Source organism: Equus asinus, chromosome 17 (genome assembly GCF_041296235.1).
Source record: "Equus asinus isolate D_3611 breed Donkey chromosome 17, EquAss-T2T_v2, whole genome shotgun sequence".
Lineage (NCBI taxonomy): Eukaryota > Metazoa > Chordata > Mammalia > Perissodactyla > Equidae > Equus > Equus asinus.
The window spans coordinates 48,916,720-48,931,618 of record NC_091806.1 but is presented as its reverse complement, the minus strand read 5'-3'; the positions used below and the strand labels follow the sequence as shown (position 1 = coordinate 48,931,618).

At 62.4% G+C, this 14,899-nt stretch overlaps 1 protein-coding gene across 5 annotated transcripts in view; it reads right to left on the bottom strand.

Moving 5' to 3' along the window:
• KCNQ1 (potassium voltage-gated channel subfamily Q member 1) overlaps nucleotides 1–14,899 on the bottom strand; it is a 337,726-nt gene that overhangs the window by 274,568 nt on the left and 48,259 nt on the right. For all 5 annotated transcript variants that reach the window (XM_070488417.1, XM_070488419.1, XM_070488420.1 and 2 more), the window contains exon 2: nucleotides 12,199–12,289. In XM_070488417.1, coding sequence (XP_070344518.1) covers nucleotides 12,199–12,289 — 91 coding nt within the window. The remainder of the gene's footprint in view (nucleotides 1–12,198; nucleotides 12,290–14,899) is intronic.

Sequence of the window (14,899 nt, the reverse complement as noted above, 5' to 3'; positions counted from 1 at the left end):
GAATTGAAAATGAAATAAAGGCGCGCGCCCTCCCCCAGGTCCCCCCGCGAACCCTGCTCTGAATGCACAAATTCTTCTCAGCTCATCGTGCTCGGAAACTGACCAGATCATCGCCCGCCAGGAAGGGGGCAGGCTGCGCCTCTCAGCACACACTTGACATTTTGTTCTCGTCCAGGCTTCCCGTGCTGACAGTTTCTGGATTAAATGTGCAAATGGAACGTGGCCCCGAGGGGGTCTCCCTCCTGCTGGCCCGAAGCTGCGGGCTGAGCGTGCTCGTGTGCACGTGTGCATGCAGACACGTGTAGGTGCCTGAACGTGGACGCCACACGAGTGTGTCCACGCGTGTGCCTCCGTGTGCGCCTGCCCCGTGTGTGTGTGTACCTCTGCTGCGTCTGTGTGACTGTGTGTGCTGAGTCTGTATGTGCCTCTGTGTGCATGTCTGCGTAGGCGTGTGCCTCAGCATGCTTGCCTCTCAATCAGGCATCCAGGCTGCACCAGGCACGTTTTCCCCAACCTGCTACTTCAGCTGCCTTGACCTTGACCAAGCTGGGAAAACAGCTCGCAGCCACCCCAGCATGGTTTTCAGCACAGGGAGCTTCTCTTAGCCCCGTGGTGGTTGGATCCACTTTAAAATGCAAATGTGGAGCCGGTCACCATGAGCCTCAGGCTGAGGGTCTCTGCCTGCAGCCACTACCCAAGGGGCGGTGACGCTACGAAGGCCGAGGCCCAGAGCCTGCCTTCCTTCCCAGGCACCAGGAGATCTGCAGGATCCAGGACCACCACCTGCAGGAGAGGCCCATGCATTCGGGGTGGGGACCATCGCCCCCAACTCCCACGACCCTAAAGATGCTAGAAGGGTTTCTGGGCCTCTTCTGCATTTACAGGTGTCACCAAGTCCTCTTGAGCCCCGCTGGGGCCAGCCCAGGGGCCAGAAGGAGCTGACGGGCAGTGGTCCGGGCACACTGGGCTGGCGTAGGTCTAGGGCATCTCCCTGGGGGGTCACCCATGGCTCCCTTTGCCCCGCTCGCCCACGCGGTACACCCAGCCATCATGCCAAAATACAGTGGAGGAGTCTTAGCGCCCTGCCCCGAGGTCAGCTTAGTGAGGCAGGGGCTGGGGGCCTGGGTGCACGGGAGGGCGGCCCTCATCCCCGCAGGGCTGCACTGAGCCCCCTTCTTTCCGCCCTGAAGTCACACAATGACACACTTCAATGGCTGCACAGCCGGGGCCTCTGGTTTCCATTCTGCGTGACCTGGGGAGGCAGAGAACGTGATTATAACCCATCTGAATGCAGTATCCTGGGGCGATTATTCTGGCACCTGCACAGCCTCCAGCCCCCGCTCAGCGACCAGCCACTCGGTCAGCCCACTCATCCGGCTTCGACAGCTGGCGGACCCCACTGCGCCGCGCCCCACGGCCACGAGGCCCTGCGGGCTCATCCTATTATCCCTGACGACTTCCCCAGGGCAGCCCTCCGGGAGCCCCCACGCAGAGTGCGGTGCCAGGCCCCCACCCGCACCCGGCGACACGGCTGCCTGCTCAGCCCGAGCCCCGTTATGTTATGTCAGCTGTTACCCCGTGCTTAAAACAAGGCACTCCAGCTGGCCGGGGTCAGATGTAAAAACGAAGCCCCAACAAAACCCAGCCCTCCAGCGAGCCTGTGCCGGAGACCCCACTGAATGTGGCACTTAATGACGAGCTTCTCTCCAGCCCTGAGGCATAAAGGAAACACCTGTCCCCCGATGGCACACTCTAATCCCGCTCCATCCCGAATGCAGGAGCCCGTGGGGCCCACAGCAGCGCCCCCCCCACAGCGTCTGACTTTTGTCCTGGGCCTCAGGGAGACATTGACAATGAGCGCGCCCAGTCTTGGCGGGCGGGGTGGCAAGAAAACCCGGGAGCTGGGCCTGGGAGCGCCGGGAAGCCATGGCCTCCTTCATGGCACGCACCTTCCAGTCAGACCCACAGGGCAGAGAGACAAGCGTCATGAGGGGCCCCTCCTCTGGGGGCGGCTGCTGGGCAGCCACAATGCCCATGACGTCTCTGACTTCTTATGTAACACTCCCCGTGGTTTCTTTGACTTCATGTTTAACACTCAACCTGGCAGCCTGGGTGCATGGGAAGAGGCCCCCCTCCTTGGATAGTCGTCACCTTCTTGAAGGGCAAGAGGCCCTCCTGCGTCTGGCCCTGACGGGGCCTTCCTGCCAACACCAGAGGCTGAGCTAAGCACCCCGATGGACTAGAGCCGGCGGTCCCCCTCTCCCCAACCACGCCAGCACCCTGACCGGAGCGGCTCCACCTTTGGTTACCAACCTGGAGCCCACTCGTCATGATTATGAAAAGAGGAAAGCAAAGAAAAGAGGGGGCACAGTGGCAGAGGTGGCAAATATGAGACCAGCCAGACACTTGGGAGTGTCAGGGAGACAAGCCTGGAAACCGCGCACCCCAGGTGCCAGGAGAGGCCGTGGGGCCCGCTGAGCCGGTACCTGGGTGATCCCACCCCGTGCTCCTCCTGCCCAATGGGACATGAGGTCACCCCGCAGCTCTGCCAGGCTCCCCTGGGGCCTGTGCACCAAGACAAACAGGCTGCAGCAGGGAGGATGAGGGAGACACGGCCGTGGCAGACAGAGCCGTAGGGCGCGGGCCGGGGGCTCCCCCCAGGGCTCCCGGCAAAGCCCCCCGCACCCACAGGTGGTCTGAGATGCCGCATTCACCTTGTGTCCCTTGGTTTTACAGCTTGAAAACAGGAAACACCAGGGAAACAAACAGCCAGGGCCAGCCACCGGTGGCTCACAGAGCCGGGAGCCCTGCCGGCTCAGCCCTGGCTGGTCTTGGGGCCTCCTCTTGGCCATTGTGGAATCTCCCCGGGACCCGAGAGGACCCTCCTCTAGGCACAAGCCAGGGCCACCTCCCCCTTTCCCTCAGGAGGCGAGGCTGGAACCTACAGCCCCAGCGGCACCGGTGGGGAATGTGGGAGAGGTGTCTGGTGGGGGAGGGGGAACAGATGCCCCTTCCCAGGTGACCTGGGGCTGCAGGTGGACGTGCCCCTGCCCCCCAGGACTGGGAGCACTGTGGGCCGAGCACACCCGCAAGCTCCTCCATCCCAGGGGGCCTGTGTTCCTCCCTCTGCACGGGCCCCAGCGGACAGACACCGCCCCGCCGGCCGGGAGCGCGGCCCTCAGACCACTGGCTCGGGATCCGGTTACGTGTTTATTAGGGAAGTTTCCAACATTTTCCGCAGTTTCCTCTCCCTCCTGCGCAAGTCCCCCGTGCCCTGTTCGAACAGACTTGATGGATAGGACAATTCTGGCCCGCAGCAGATAACGTGAGGCCCACTGGGGGCTTCACAGAGGGTGTCTTTGTTACAGAAACGAGTCACCGTAGGACCCCTCCACACACAGGGCCCGGTGTACTCATGGAAGGTTCCGGTTACAGCTGAGGATTCCCGTTTTCACGGCTCTGGGCTGAGGGCAGACCCCGCATGAAGGAATGTCAGCTGTCCCCCTCAGGAGCAGCTGCCTCCAGGCCAGGAACGCGGCCAGCCCAAACCCTGCAACCCCCACCGAGGACAGGGGACCTGCGGGGGGGGGGGTGTAAATTACGTCCCCCGTGGTGGGGACAGCCTGAGCCACCGCCCTGGGCCCCACAAGCCTCAAGCCCTCGGCCTTCTCCTGCTCAGACATCCTCAGGGCCCTGGGGACTGTCCCCTTCATAAAGTGGGACAATGGCATTTGCCCAAAGCCCAGGAGGGAAACCACGAAGGGAGGAGCAAAGTCGCTCTTGGTCAAGGAGGCCAAAAACCAGTGACAACCACACACGACGACAAAAAGCCACTCTAAACACAGGGATTCACCATGAAGCACGCCCACTGACCTGGGGTGGACAGCAGGGCGCTCAGGGGTCCGAGGCAGCAAGGGGCTGCAGTGCGTGGGCAGGCGGCGCCAGGCGGCCCGGTGTGCGGGCTCTGGACATGGCGCAGGCTGCTGGCCACAGACTCACCAAGGAGGGGCAGGGCTCTTGTTCTCAGGGGCCCCAGCCTGCACGGGGGCTCTGGCAAGTTGGCTGAGTTTCCTTGGGGGCAGTGTTTTCAAATTCTGCTTGGTAGCCCTTAAGACTCTGTTCACAAACTCACTCAGGGACCCAGACCCGGGGGGAGCTGCAGCGGCTGCCTGGGTCTCCCTACCCCCGACATGGCTTGCGGGGGTGGCCCCACACAGGCTCGCCCCCACCAGACACACACTGTCTATGCCAGTCCCTTCCTCATGGTCTGAGGAGCAGCCATGGACCCCCATGTCCACCCCAGACCCCTCCTCCTCCTGGAGGCCAGCGTCCCTCCACGCTGTCTCCCTGGGGTCGGCATCAGTGGGGCCCTGGGGCAGATGAGCAGGAGATTCCTTCTTGCAGCCTCACACGGGGCCACCCTAAGTCCTGCTGAGCAGAGCTGTAGGCCACTCGGCACCATCGGGCTGTGCAACCAGACCCCACACCCACTGGTTCCAGGCAGCACCGCTTGTCCCTCTACCTGCCAGAGCCACCTGGAGAGAAATCCTGCCCTTCTCATTTACCAGCACAGAAACATCCGGAATACGGGCTTCGGTTGTTTAGGGCACTTCTTAGCTCTTAGTGTTTCTCCCTGAAACCAGCGAGGCTCTGGCTTGCATGGAAAGTCAGCTCCCCAGGGGGGCAGCTGAGACCGCCACCCTGCAGAGGGACAACTAGACGCCTGAGCCAGCAACAGCCCGACTGTGGCCTAGTGGAACACATATGTGCAAATGCAGGTGTGCAAGCAGGAGGGTGCGTGCGCCACTGCCTTCCAATGCCGGGGGTGGGGGGTCAGTCCCTCCCCCATCTTGGGCACTGGCCCCCTCTTACACAGGGCCCTGCAGTAAGGGTCCCGGGGGTGCAGACAAGAAGCCCAGGTCCTGCTCCCGAGAGCCCAACCTATTTGCACACAGACCTGGCACGTGGTGCTTAATAAATATTTGCTGGCTGAACAAATGTAGGAGACAGCACCCCAAGCAAGAGTCCACCGGGGTGGGGGGGGGCTACATTCCGGGGCAGAACATCAGAGAAGGCCGGGGTGGGGGGAACCAATTCTCACCACGCAGCTCTCATGCGCCGGGGACAAAGAGGCAAAGGAATTCAAGCCTCCAAAGCAGGGAGATGAGGTCTTCCCGGAGGACGCTGAGGTCCAGGGGAGGCGGCAGGCGACACCGCGGGGGGGGGGGGCGGGGAGGGGAGCAGGAAGGTGTCCCACAAGCACCTCTGCAGGAGCGGGGCTCTGTTGCAAATGTAGGAGTTCACCAAGTAGGGAGGCAAAGCCTGGGTGAGCGGAGCAGTGCCAGCAGGAGTCGGCCACAGAGAAAATAAGACCTTGGGGTTTGTTAATGGAAAACCTGGGCCACCCGCCGGTGCCCTGACCTTGGGCAGAAGTGACTTAAGCCACTCCGCAGCCCCTCGTGCGAGAAGGACATTGCAGAGGGCGTGCACAGGCGAGCTCTGGGTGATGGCAGCGGCCAGCCCTGACATTAACACAATCGTCTCCACCGGCATTTGAAGGATGTGGAGAGCAGACACTGGAACCGTGTGGTCTGCAGGGGCCCATGCAAATGCGAGCTGGGCTCGGGGGACCGGGGACAAAGCCTGCATCTTGTTCCACAGAAATGGGGGACCCACCAAGGGTTTCTTGGGGGGGGCCCACAGAGTCTCTGTGGGGCCTCATTTTGCAGCTGAGAAACTGAGGCCCAGAGAACCGGAGGGTCGGGCTCTGCACTTGGGGGGGGCGCACAATCCAGCTGGCGGGAGGGCTGGGTGCCGGCGGCGGCGGGGCTGAGGGAGCCTCAGCAGCGAGGGAGGAAGCCGCAGCGATGACCTCATCCCCCAGGCCTCCGGGCCGCGGCTCCGGGGTTTTCAACCACAGGCATCGCAGGACAATCCCCGGTCTGCTCTCCACCAGCAGGCACGGAACACCCTGGGTTCGTGTTGTGCTTTGAGTGCCTCTCTCTTTGTGTGGGATTTGAAAAAGAAAAAAAAAAAAGGCTTCCATTTGAGAGACACCTGGGCTGGGGTAGGGTCTGTTGCTGCAGGGAGTGGGGGGGGTTTCTGCCACCGTGGCAGGGCGGGGAGTCACACAGAGGGGCCACCCAGACCCGGAACGCGCTCCCAGGGCGCGCGCGCGCACACAGAAACGCAGGCGCAAAGCGCAAAGACGCGGACACGCACTGTCCACGCGCGCACGTGGCAATGTGCACAAGCAGTCAGGCACACAAGCACACGCGCGCACACTGGGCTTCCTCTGGATTCAGGAACCGTGTCGGGAGCCGTCTTGGCTACCCCAGAAGTGGCCTTTCTCCCCAGGCAGCCACAGACAAAAGCTCAGATCTCTCACGTGCCTCTTAACAGTTCCGGGACGGACCCGAAGCAGAGATGAGATTCCTCCCGAAATGGCTTTTTCAGGCCCACCGAATATCCCTGGTTCAGCAGAAAGCTTAATCCCTCCGAGGCCGCCCCGGGCCTTCCTTGCACGGAGCTGAGATAACAGCTTTCTGGCACCATAAAAGCCGAGCTAGGGAAAGAAATGAAGAAATATGGGCTCTCTGGGAAAACACAGCGCTGAAGGACTTTTTTTCCACCATCTAAACATCACGCTGCTCTCCGAACCCTCGCGCGGAGCCCACCTCGCCCCTCGGGGGCCCCGGCTGCGGTCTGGCTCCCGCGCTCGCTCCGCGCTCTGGGCCCGGGCCAGCGGCGCCCGCATTAGGCAGACGGCAGCGCCACCTGGTGTCCTAGGGCGCAGGGCCGGGCGCGCCCCACTCCGGGGGCTGCAAACTCCGCTTCTGAAGCCCACTCCTCATGCCCGCACCGGTCTCCCTCTGCCGGGGGTCAACACCCCCTTCCCGCAGGCCGAAGCCCCCCCAGGAAGCCCCCGATTTCCGCCTGGGCCTCAAGCCCCAGGGCCTGTGTGTCCAGCCCATCCGGGAGGCTCTGAGCTGTGGGCGGGCTCCCTGCCTGTGCTGTCCACCCCCACCCCCCGACACCCACTTACTCCTCCTTCTCCGTCTCCTGGGAGGGGGTCCCCTCCTCCGGGAAGCCCTCAGCATCCCCACAGACACATCTCACCCCAAGTGCCTCTTCACCTCACACCTCCTTCCTGGCCCCACCACAAACATAATTCACACCGGCCCCTGGAGGCTGGGCCCCATGGTTGCCTCATTCCTGCTGTGACCCCAATGCCCCCTACCCCCATGGCCGTGACTCTCCAGTGGCAGCCGGACACAGCCAGCTCAAACCCACCTCGAAGGATTCGTCTCCACATGGTCAACGAGTTGGAAAGTCCTTGGAAACCCTGGCAAGGCCATCGGAAGGGTAATTCTGAGGTGGTCCTGCCTACCCCCTCCATTTTAAAGGTGGGGAAACTGAGGCCCAGGACCACACAGCAACTGGGAGTGCCCCTTGGGAGCAGCTCTGGGCACATGGGCTCAAAGGAGGGGGTTCCAAACCCGGAGGCACCAAGCTGGGCATGCAGCGTGAGCACGGCCCTGGGCCCCTGCCTTCAGGGAGCGTGGGATGGAGTGAGGAGATGGAACACCTTGAACCCACCCACAGAGCCCCTGTCACACCCAGATTGCCGAGAAAGGAGCGGGGCGCGATGGGAGGGAGGGATGGGGACCCCACAAACGGCAGGTCAGGGAGGGTGCACCAAGGAAGTGACAACCAAGGCGAGGCCTAAAACTGGACAAGAAGCTGGTCCTGTAATATGCCAGAGAAACAGCTGGGCCACTAGGAGAGCACGTGCAAAGGCCCTGAGGCAGCAGGAGCATCCGAGGGTCAGCAAACAGTGTGCTGGAGTGGAGGGAGCGAATGAGGTAGAGGGAGGTGCGGGGGCAGGGTTCCCTGAATGTTGGCACTTTGGGGCCCGAGAGAGAGAGGCTGAGTTGGTTCCAAATGCCACAGGGAGCTTCTGAAATGATCAGATGTTTGTTTTGGAAAGCTCCCCGCCCCCAACCAATGGCCGCTGTGTAAGGAGGGCGGCTGGTGGGACACGAGGGTGGCAGGGAGATGGCTGATGTGAGAGAACCGGGGACAAGGGAGGAGGCACAGGGTCTCCACCCTCACAGGGGTGGAAAGGGGGACGGGACCAGAGCAGCAGTGGGCTCTCTGCTTGGGGTAGGGGAGCTGTTCACAGCACACCCACCCCGGGTCCCTGAGGGAGAGGGAACTGGGCCCAGGACCTGCACCCGGGTGTCCCCCAGCCCATGTTGAGCCCCATCCTCAGCCTGGGAAACGGTGTGCGCAGTTCAGAGAATGGCCACCAGGTGGCAGGCAAGCCTTAAAGATGTCAGGCGGGCGGGAGAGGTTGGTGCCAAGGAGGGAGACGGTGGGCAGGCGGGCAGCAGGGATGTGACAGGGGCCCTTGGCCACCTCCCCAGCTCTGGGCCCCACTGTGCCATGAAACCTCGATGGCGAGCTCTGTCTGAACATGAGAAGGGCTTCTGGCTAGTCTGGGAGGAGAGTGCAGGACGGACCACCAGGTCCCTAGTCCCCAGGTTGTCATGGGGGTAACCCCTCCACTGGTCTGGTTTCCACCCCCCGCGTGGGGCGTGGGATCTCACAGGTACATCAGCGGTGATTCCTGGGAGCATGGGGCAGGTCCGTGGAGGTCCCCGCCTGCTGGGCCGCTGCAAGTTTGATCCCCTCTCCATCCCACCCTCCCAGCTGCACCAGGACGTGGTGAGCCACCACCTGAACTCAGGACCCTCGGTTCCGACAGCGCCTGGATGCAGGGCCCAGGAGGGGGCACCTGGTGCTCCTCACATCAGCCCAGGAACTAGGTGTTGTCGGAGCCACTCAAAACCCGAGGGTGAAGCTCCCAGCAGTGGAAGGACTGACTGAAGACATCCAGGGGTTATATGGGCTGAACGGTGTCCCCCTAAAATTCATGTGTTGGAGCCCAAACCCACAGCACCTCAGAATGTGACTTTCTTGGAAAGAGGGCCTTTTAAAGGATTAAGGTAGAGAGAGGTCACTAGGATGGGCCCTGATCCAGTGTGAATGGGGTCCTTATAAGAAGAGACCAGGGCACAGACACGCACACAGAAGGACAACCATGTGAGGACACAGGGAGGAGACGGCATCTACACACCAAGGAGGGAGGCCTCAGGGGGAACCAGCCCTGCCGACACCTGCATCTGGGACGTCCAGCCTCCAGGACCAGGAGACACTAAATGTCTGTTATTTAAGCTGCCCAGTCTCGGGCACTTTGTTCCGGCGGCCCCAGGACACTCACACAGAGGGAGCAAGGCCAACCAGGCCCCTGGCCCCACCCAGGGCCCCAGCACGTACACACAGCAGGAGGGCAGGCTTGGAGTCTGGGCCCCACTCGGCAGGGTCCCCCGGGCGCCTTCCAGCCACTGCCTCCTGAAGCCTCGGTCTCCAGCGGACAAGGAGCTCAGCACCTGCCGTGAGGAGAGGACCCGAGGAGCAACTCGCAGAGCAGCCGTGCTTTATGGGGTCCAGGCTGGCGCTCGAAGCACCGCATGAAATCCCAAAGCACCAGAGACGCCCGCCCCACCCCTGCTGTCCACCATCCAGCGCCTCCTTTGCTGTCTGGCCAGCGGGAAGGGCGGTCCCTACTCCAGGAAGCAGGCACAGGGCTGGCGAGGGCACCTGGGACACCCATGACAGACAAAAGCGTCACTTCTGCCCACCGCTCACCTGCAGGGGAGATGGACCCGCCCGGCCTGCCCCAGGGCCCACCCAGAGCAGGGGTTTGGGGACATTTCTCTCTAGGCCAGTGGTGGCCGACACACCACCCAAGTGCAGGAGCGGCCGGCCTGCCCCATGGAGCTGCAGCTCCCGGGGCCTCAGCAGGGACCCGGCTGGCACCCTCGGCAGCTTCCACAGGTTCCCACGACCAGAGGGAGGGGTGACGCAGGCGTGACCCAAAGGCGGTCCCTCTCACTAGGATGGCGGCTAGCCTACTTTTTGCCGTTGAGCCTGTCCCTGCTCTTCCATGAGAACGTATAACCTGATAGGACAGCAGAACAACACACCGGGACCCCAGGGGGTCACCCAGGGGACGTGAGAGGACCAACATCAGGACGTCCTCAGACCCGGCCATCTCCAAGGATACAGCAGAAGCACCGGACAAGAGGCAACACCGTCACGTTAAAATCAGGCCTCACATCGGACTCGAAGGACGCCTCCCGACCTGAGCAAACACACGTCCCTCCGCCCGCCCGAGGCCGGCACATTCCTTCCGGAGAAGCAGGAGGAGCCACTGTGACCAACGGAGGCCGGTGCGCCAAAGCCCCACGCGCTGCAGCACGCACCTGCTGGCCGGCTCCACACCCAGAAAACCCTAAAGGCCCAGAGGAAAGACTACGGACAACGATGGCAGAGTGTAGTGACACCCCAGGCTATGCCAGGGACAGAAACCCATGGTGTTCACGTACACCAAAAACCTCCAGAAAACATAATGGAAGAGAAGATGCCATCTGTGAGGGCCACAAACAATGATTAGTAGCATTAGGAATAAACCTAACGACGACTTTCGAAAGCCTGTGTTACGAAACCATAAAACCCTCCAGATGGACAGACCACCATGACCGTGGACAGGAAGACCCCACACCAGAGAGGTGCCCGTCTCCCCCAGAGCCCTTCACCAGATTCCATCCGATTTTTCCCAGGAGCCAGACAAGCTGACTACAAAGGTCACTGGGAAGAACAATCGAACCAGACGTGCCAGGGAGCCCCTGAACACAGCCGTGCACAGCCATCACGTCCCGCGATCAAACAGACCTAGGACACACATCATCAAAGCAGCGTGGCCCTGGGGACGAGCCCAACAGACAGCGGAACAGACCTGGAGGAGCCCGGGGGAGACCCACGCGCATCTGGACAGCTGGTTGACGATAAACACGGCCCCTCGAGCCGGGGAGGAGAGCCAGACTCTGAAGGAGCGGCACTGGGTGACCGAAGGCCAGGGGCATGGAACAAGAGCGGGTCTGTTCCTCATGCCGCACGTCGGGACGCTCTCAACTGCCAGCGACAATTTAAAAACACGAGAGTAACCCACACAAGCGCCGGAAGAAATCATGGGCGAGGTCCTCCATCCTCTCGGAGAGGGGAGGCTTTCCTGTAAACCGAAGTCCAGAAGCACGAAGGGAAGACACACAGGGCCCAGAGGAACCCAGCCCGGGAGTGGGTGCAGGTGCTGCTTGCGTAGGTGGTGGGGACGTCGCAGATAAGACACAAAAATGCAGAGACAGAAAGATGCCGCCGTCCCACAGGCCCCATGCCCACAGCCGTCAGCGTTCAGGCCGCCTCCTGGGGACAGGAGCAGGCCCCTGTGTCCCACCTTCTCTGCAGCTTCACAGCCAGGCCACCTTTGAGGTGTCCCCACTGCACCTGGCCCAGCGTAACCGAGGCGGCGTGAGTCCTTCTCAGTGCTGGCTCCCAGGCCTCGCCAGGGCCATGCTGACCCGAGGCTGTGGGGACCCCTCCCAGGCCCTGTCGCTCGGCGCTCACAGCTAGTTGCAGGGAGAAGAGCCCTCAGACCCCACTCTCAGAGGGAGGGGCTCGGACAGGTGGGCAGGGTCGGGGCGGGGCCGGCACTGGAAACCCCTTCTGTCCTCGCGCCACCTCTGAACGCCTATTCTGGGGCCAGGGACACAGGCACGAGGGCTGAGAGCCTCGAAGGCCTGTGGAAGGAGCCATCAGGTGGCCAGGGTGGGGACACTCTGGGTGTAGGCTGTGGGCAGGGGCTGGGACATGTGCAGGGTCCGGGTACCAGCCATAATCCAAGTCAGGAGTCACCCAGACCGGAGCCACAGCGCAGGCCCCTGCTAACCCCAGTCCCAGCTCCTCGTGCCTACATCCTCCTGTCCTTCCTTCCCAGCCCAGCTGCCTCCTCCTCTAGGAAGCCCTCCCAAACCACCAGGCCCAGGTGCCTCTCATTCTGAGGCCCTTCCAGCCTGATGGTCACATCCTGGCAAGCGTGGGGGGTCTCCACACCCCCAGTCCCGGGTATCAGAGCAAGCCCACAGCTGCCAGCCAGCAGGGGCGCTCCAGCACAGGGTCATCGTGCAGGCGAGAGAGGCCAGGAGCCCCTCACTCCACCCACAGCCCCCACGCCTGGGACACGAGGAGGTCCAGCGTGGCAGTGACAGCTGGCCGGCCCTTCGTGCTGCTACTTACCATCCAGAAGAGGGTCCCTGTGGCCAGAGTGACATACTGCTCGATGGTAGACAGCACGCTGAAGATGAGGCAGGCCAGGACGATGAGGAAGCTGCGAGACAGGAGGACACAGCGGTCAGCCCCATTGGTCAGCTCCTGTGGCCAGCGTGCCCCCTCCGCCCCCACCACAGACACAAGCCCAGGTCCAGGGAGTCGAGGGGCTCACCCACCATGCCCAGCCCACCCCACCCAGCAGGACCAAGCCCCGCCCCTCCCCAGATGGAAGAACTCAAAGGGCCACCCAAACCCAAGTGTCCAGCAGCCGGTGAATGGGTGCACGAGGCACAGCCCACCCACACGGCAGGTGTCGTCATTGGCAGAAAAGGAGGACATTCTGACCATGCTGTGGCAGGTGGACCGTCAACATGGCGCCAAGAAGCCAGGCACTGAAGACATGAAATGCCCAGAACGGGAAATCCACAGGGACAGGAAGCCGACTGGGGGTCACCGAGGGCCAGAGGGACAGGGAGTGACGGCCAGTGGGTACGGGGTTTCCTTTTGGAGTGATGAAAGTATTCTGAGCTTAGACAGTAGTGATGTATGCACAACCCTGTGAATGCCACGAGAATCAGTGAGGCACACACTTTATGCAGGGACCTCTCGGGGTGGGACCACGTCTCCATACGTGACATCTAATAAGATTTGGTATCTGTTCTTACAAGTGCGTCCACAGAGCAGCCAAGGGCCCAGGGGGGACAGGAGCTCCCGGCCCCCACAGGGCGCCTGGTGGTTAGAGCACAGAACCCAGCCTGCCGGGGATGGCGGGCCGACTCCTGCTAACTGGGTTAACTCCTGCTAACCTGTTAACGGGGTGTCACCAGGGCCCCGGGCTCCCCGAGGGGCTGGAGCCTTGGAGCCTTGGCTGCTCTGACCGCTGTCTGCTCTCTCCTCCCCGGGGCCATAGCTGGAGCCCAGGAACTCAGCAAAGGGAAGGGGGTAGGATGGCCACCAGCCCGCCTGCACACCGATACCACAGACGGCAGCTCTGACCGAGCCCCAACCATAAAGACAAAGAGCCCTTGCTTCCTGAAGGCCCCCGACCCTCCACGGCCCTTCCCCGTCCCTAGATGTCACCGAGCCAAGCTCCCAGCCCTCCTCCTGCCTGGGGGAGAGGGACCTCTAAGGGGACATTCCAGGGTCTGCAAGCACCCTCTCAGCGGGTTCTCAGGGACAGGACAGCAGAGGAGCAACAGTGTGGCCCCAGGGACACAGGTGTGGAGAGACTGCCGGCCCACGACTCGGACCCCCTACCCAGCACCGGGAGCCCAGGCTCTCTCCCCACCCCAAGACCCTGCTGCCAGGTGGTCCAGGATGACCTCCCATATCAAGATCCTTCGCAGAGTGACACTTGCAAAGCCCCTTTTGCCATGTAAGGTCACAAACAGGGTTAGGGGTCCGGACATGGGCATCTCTGGGGCCATCTTTCAGCTGACCGACAGTCCCCACTCCAACAAAACCAGCCGCACCTATCACGTGCCCCCCGCCCCACACCACAGTCCCCAAGGCTTTATGCCCCACATGTAAGGAAAGTGAGGCCCAGGAGGGAAGGGGGCTCTTTCGGGCCAGGGCCAGGCCCCAGGGCTTCCCAGACCCCACGGCCAGGTTGTGCTCAAAAAGTTCTAAATTCTCTACGTCTTCTGCCTGCCAGAACAGAGGCAGTAAAGAGAATGGCCTGTGGCCTCTCCTGCCCTCTCCAGGGCATCATGGTGGCACCTGCCTCACGCCAGGCTGTAACGTGGCCATCCTTCGGGACCCAGGAAGGGAGCTCGTCTCTCTTCTCCAAGACCACAGACTCCAGCGCCCTTTGGACCCTGTGTCTGCTTAGGATAGTTTTCCAGTTCTGGGCTACCAGGGAGGCAACCCACCATTCACTGTTGCTGTGAGCAGGACCTCAGCTACAGGACAGAAAGCAGGAGTTGGAGCCTGTTAGAACCGTGTGTCAAGTCGGAGCACAGCGGCCCTGAGCAAGGCCTTGGACACACTGTCAACCAGCCACGCACCCCACAGCTCCTGGACCTCACGGCCACGCTGGCTGCCCAGGGGCCTCTTCCACCCTACACCCCGGCCTGGCGATGCTCAGGACACAGACTGAAGTTGGTGGGGTGGGGGGGCGTGGTCAGCCATTGGGAGGATCTGTCTGGAGAAGCCCCACCTGTGCACAGACTTTGATGGTCCCCCACGGAGGGTACGTCAGGATGGGTGCCCCACCCCGAGCTCCCGGTCAGAGGTGCACAGGGAGACCCCGGTGCAGACAGAGCCACAGCAGAGGCTCTGGGCCAGAGCGGGGGGCCCACCTGAGGAGCTCTGCCCAGGCTGGCTGAGCACGGTCTTCCCCTGAGGACGAGGGGCTGGTGCCAATTTCTACCTGCATGTTGTGCCTTTTCAGCCTTGCTGTATTCCGAAGACTAAAGAGCTCTTCAAATGTTGGAATACACCGTGCTGGGTTTGCAAAGAATCATTTAACAGGGTGTGCTCCTGTCCTGGGTGGCCGAGAGCCTCAGAGATGCCAGACAGGGTCCCTGCCCCTGGGGGCCCACAGCCTGGGGCGCCTGATGGCCCCTCCTGCCTCTGCAGGGCTGGCCACCACCCCTCCGTCCCAGCTCACATCCCAAGGCCCCAAAATCAGGCAGCCACAGACCCCCGAGGTCTGGGAGATGGAGGC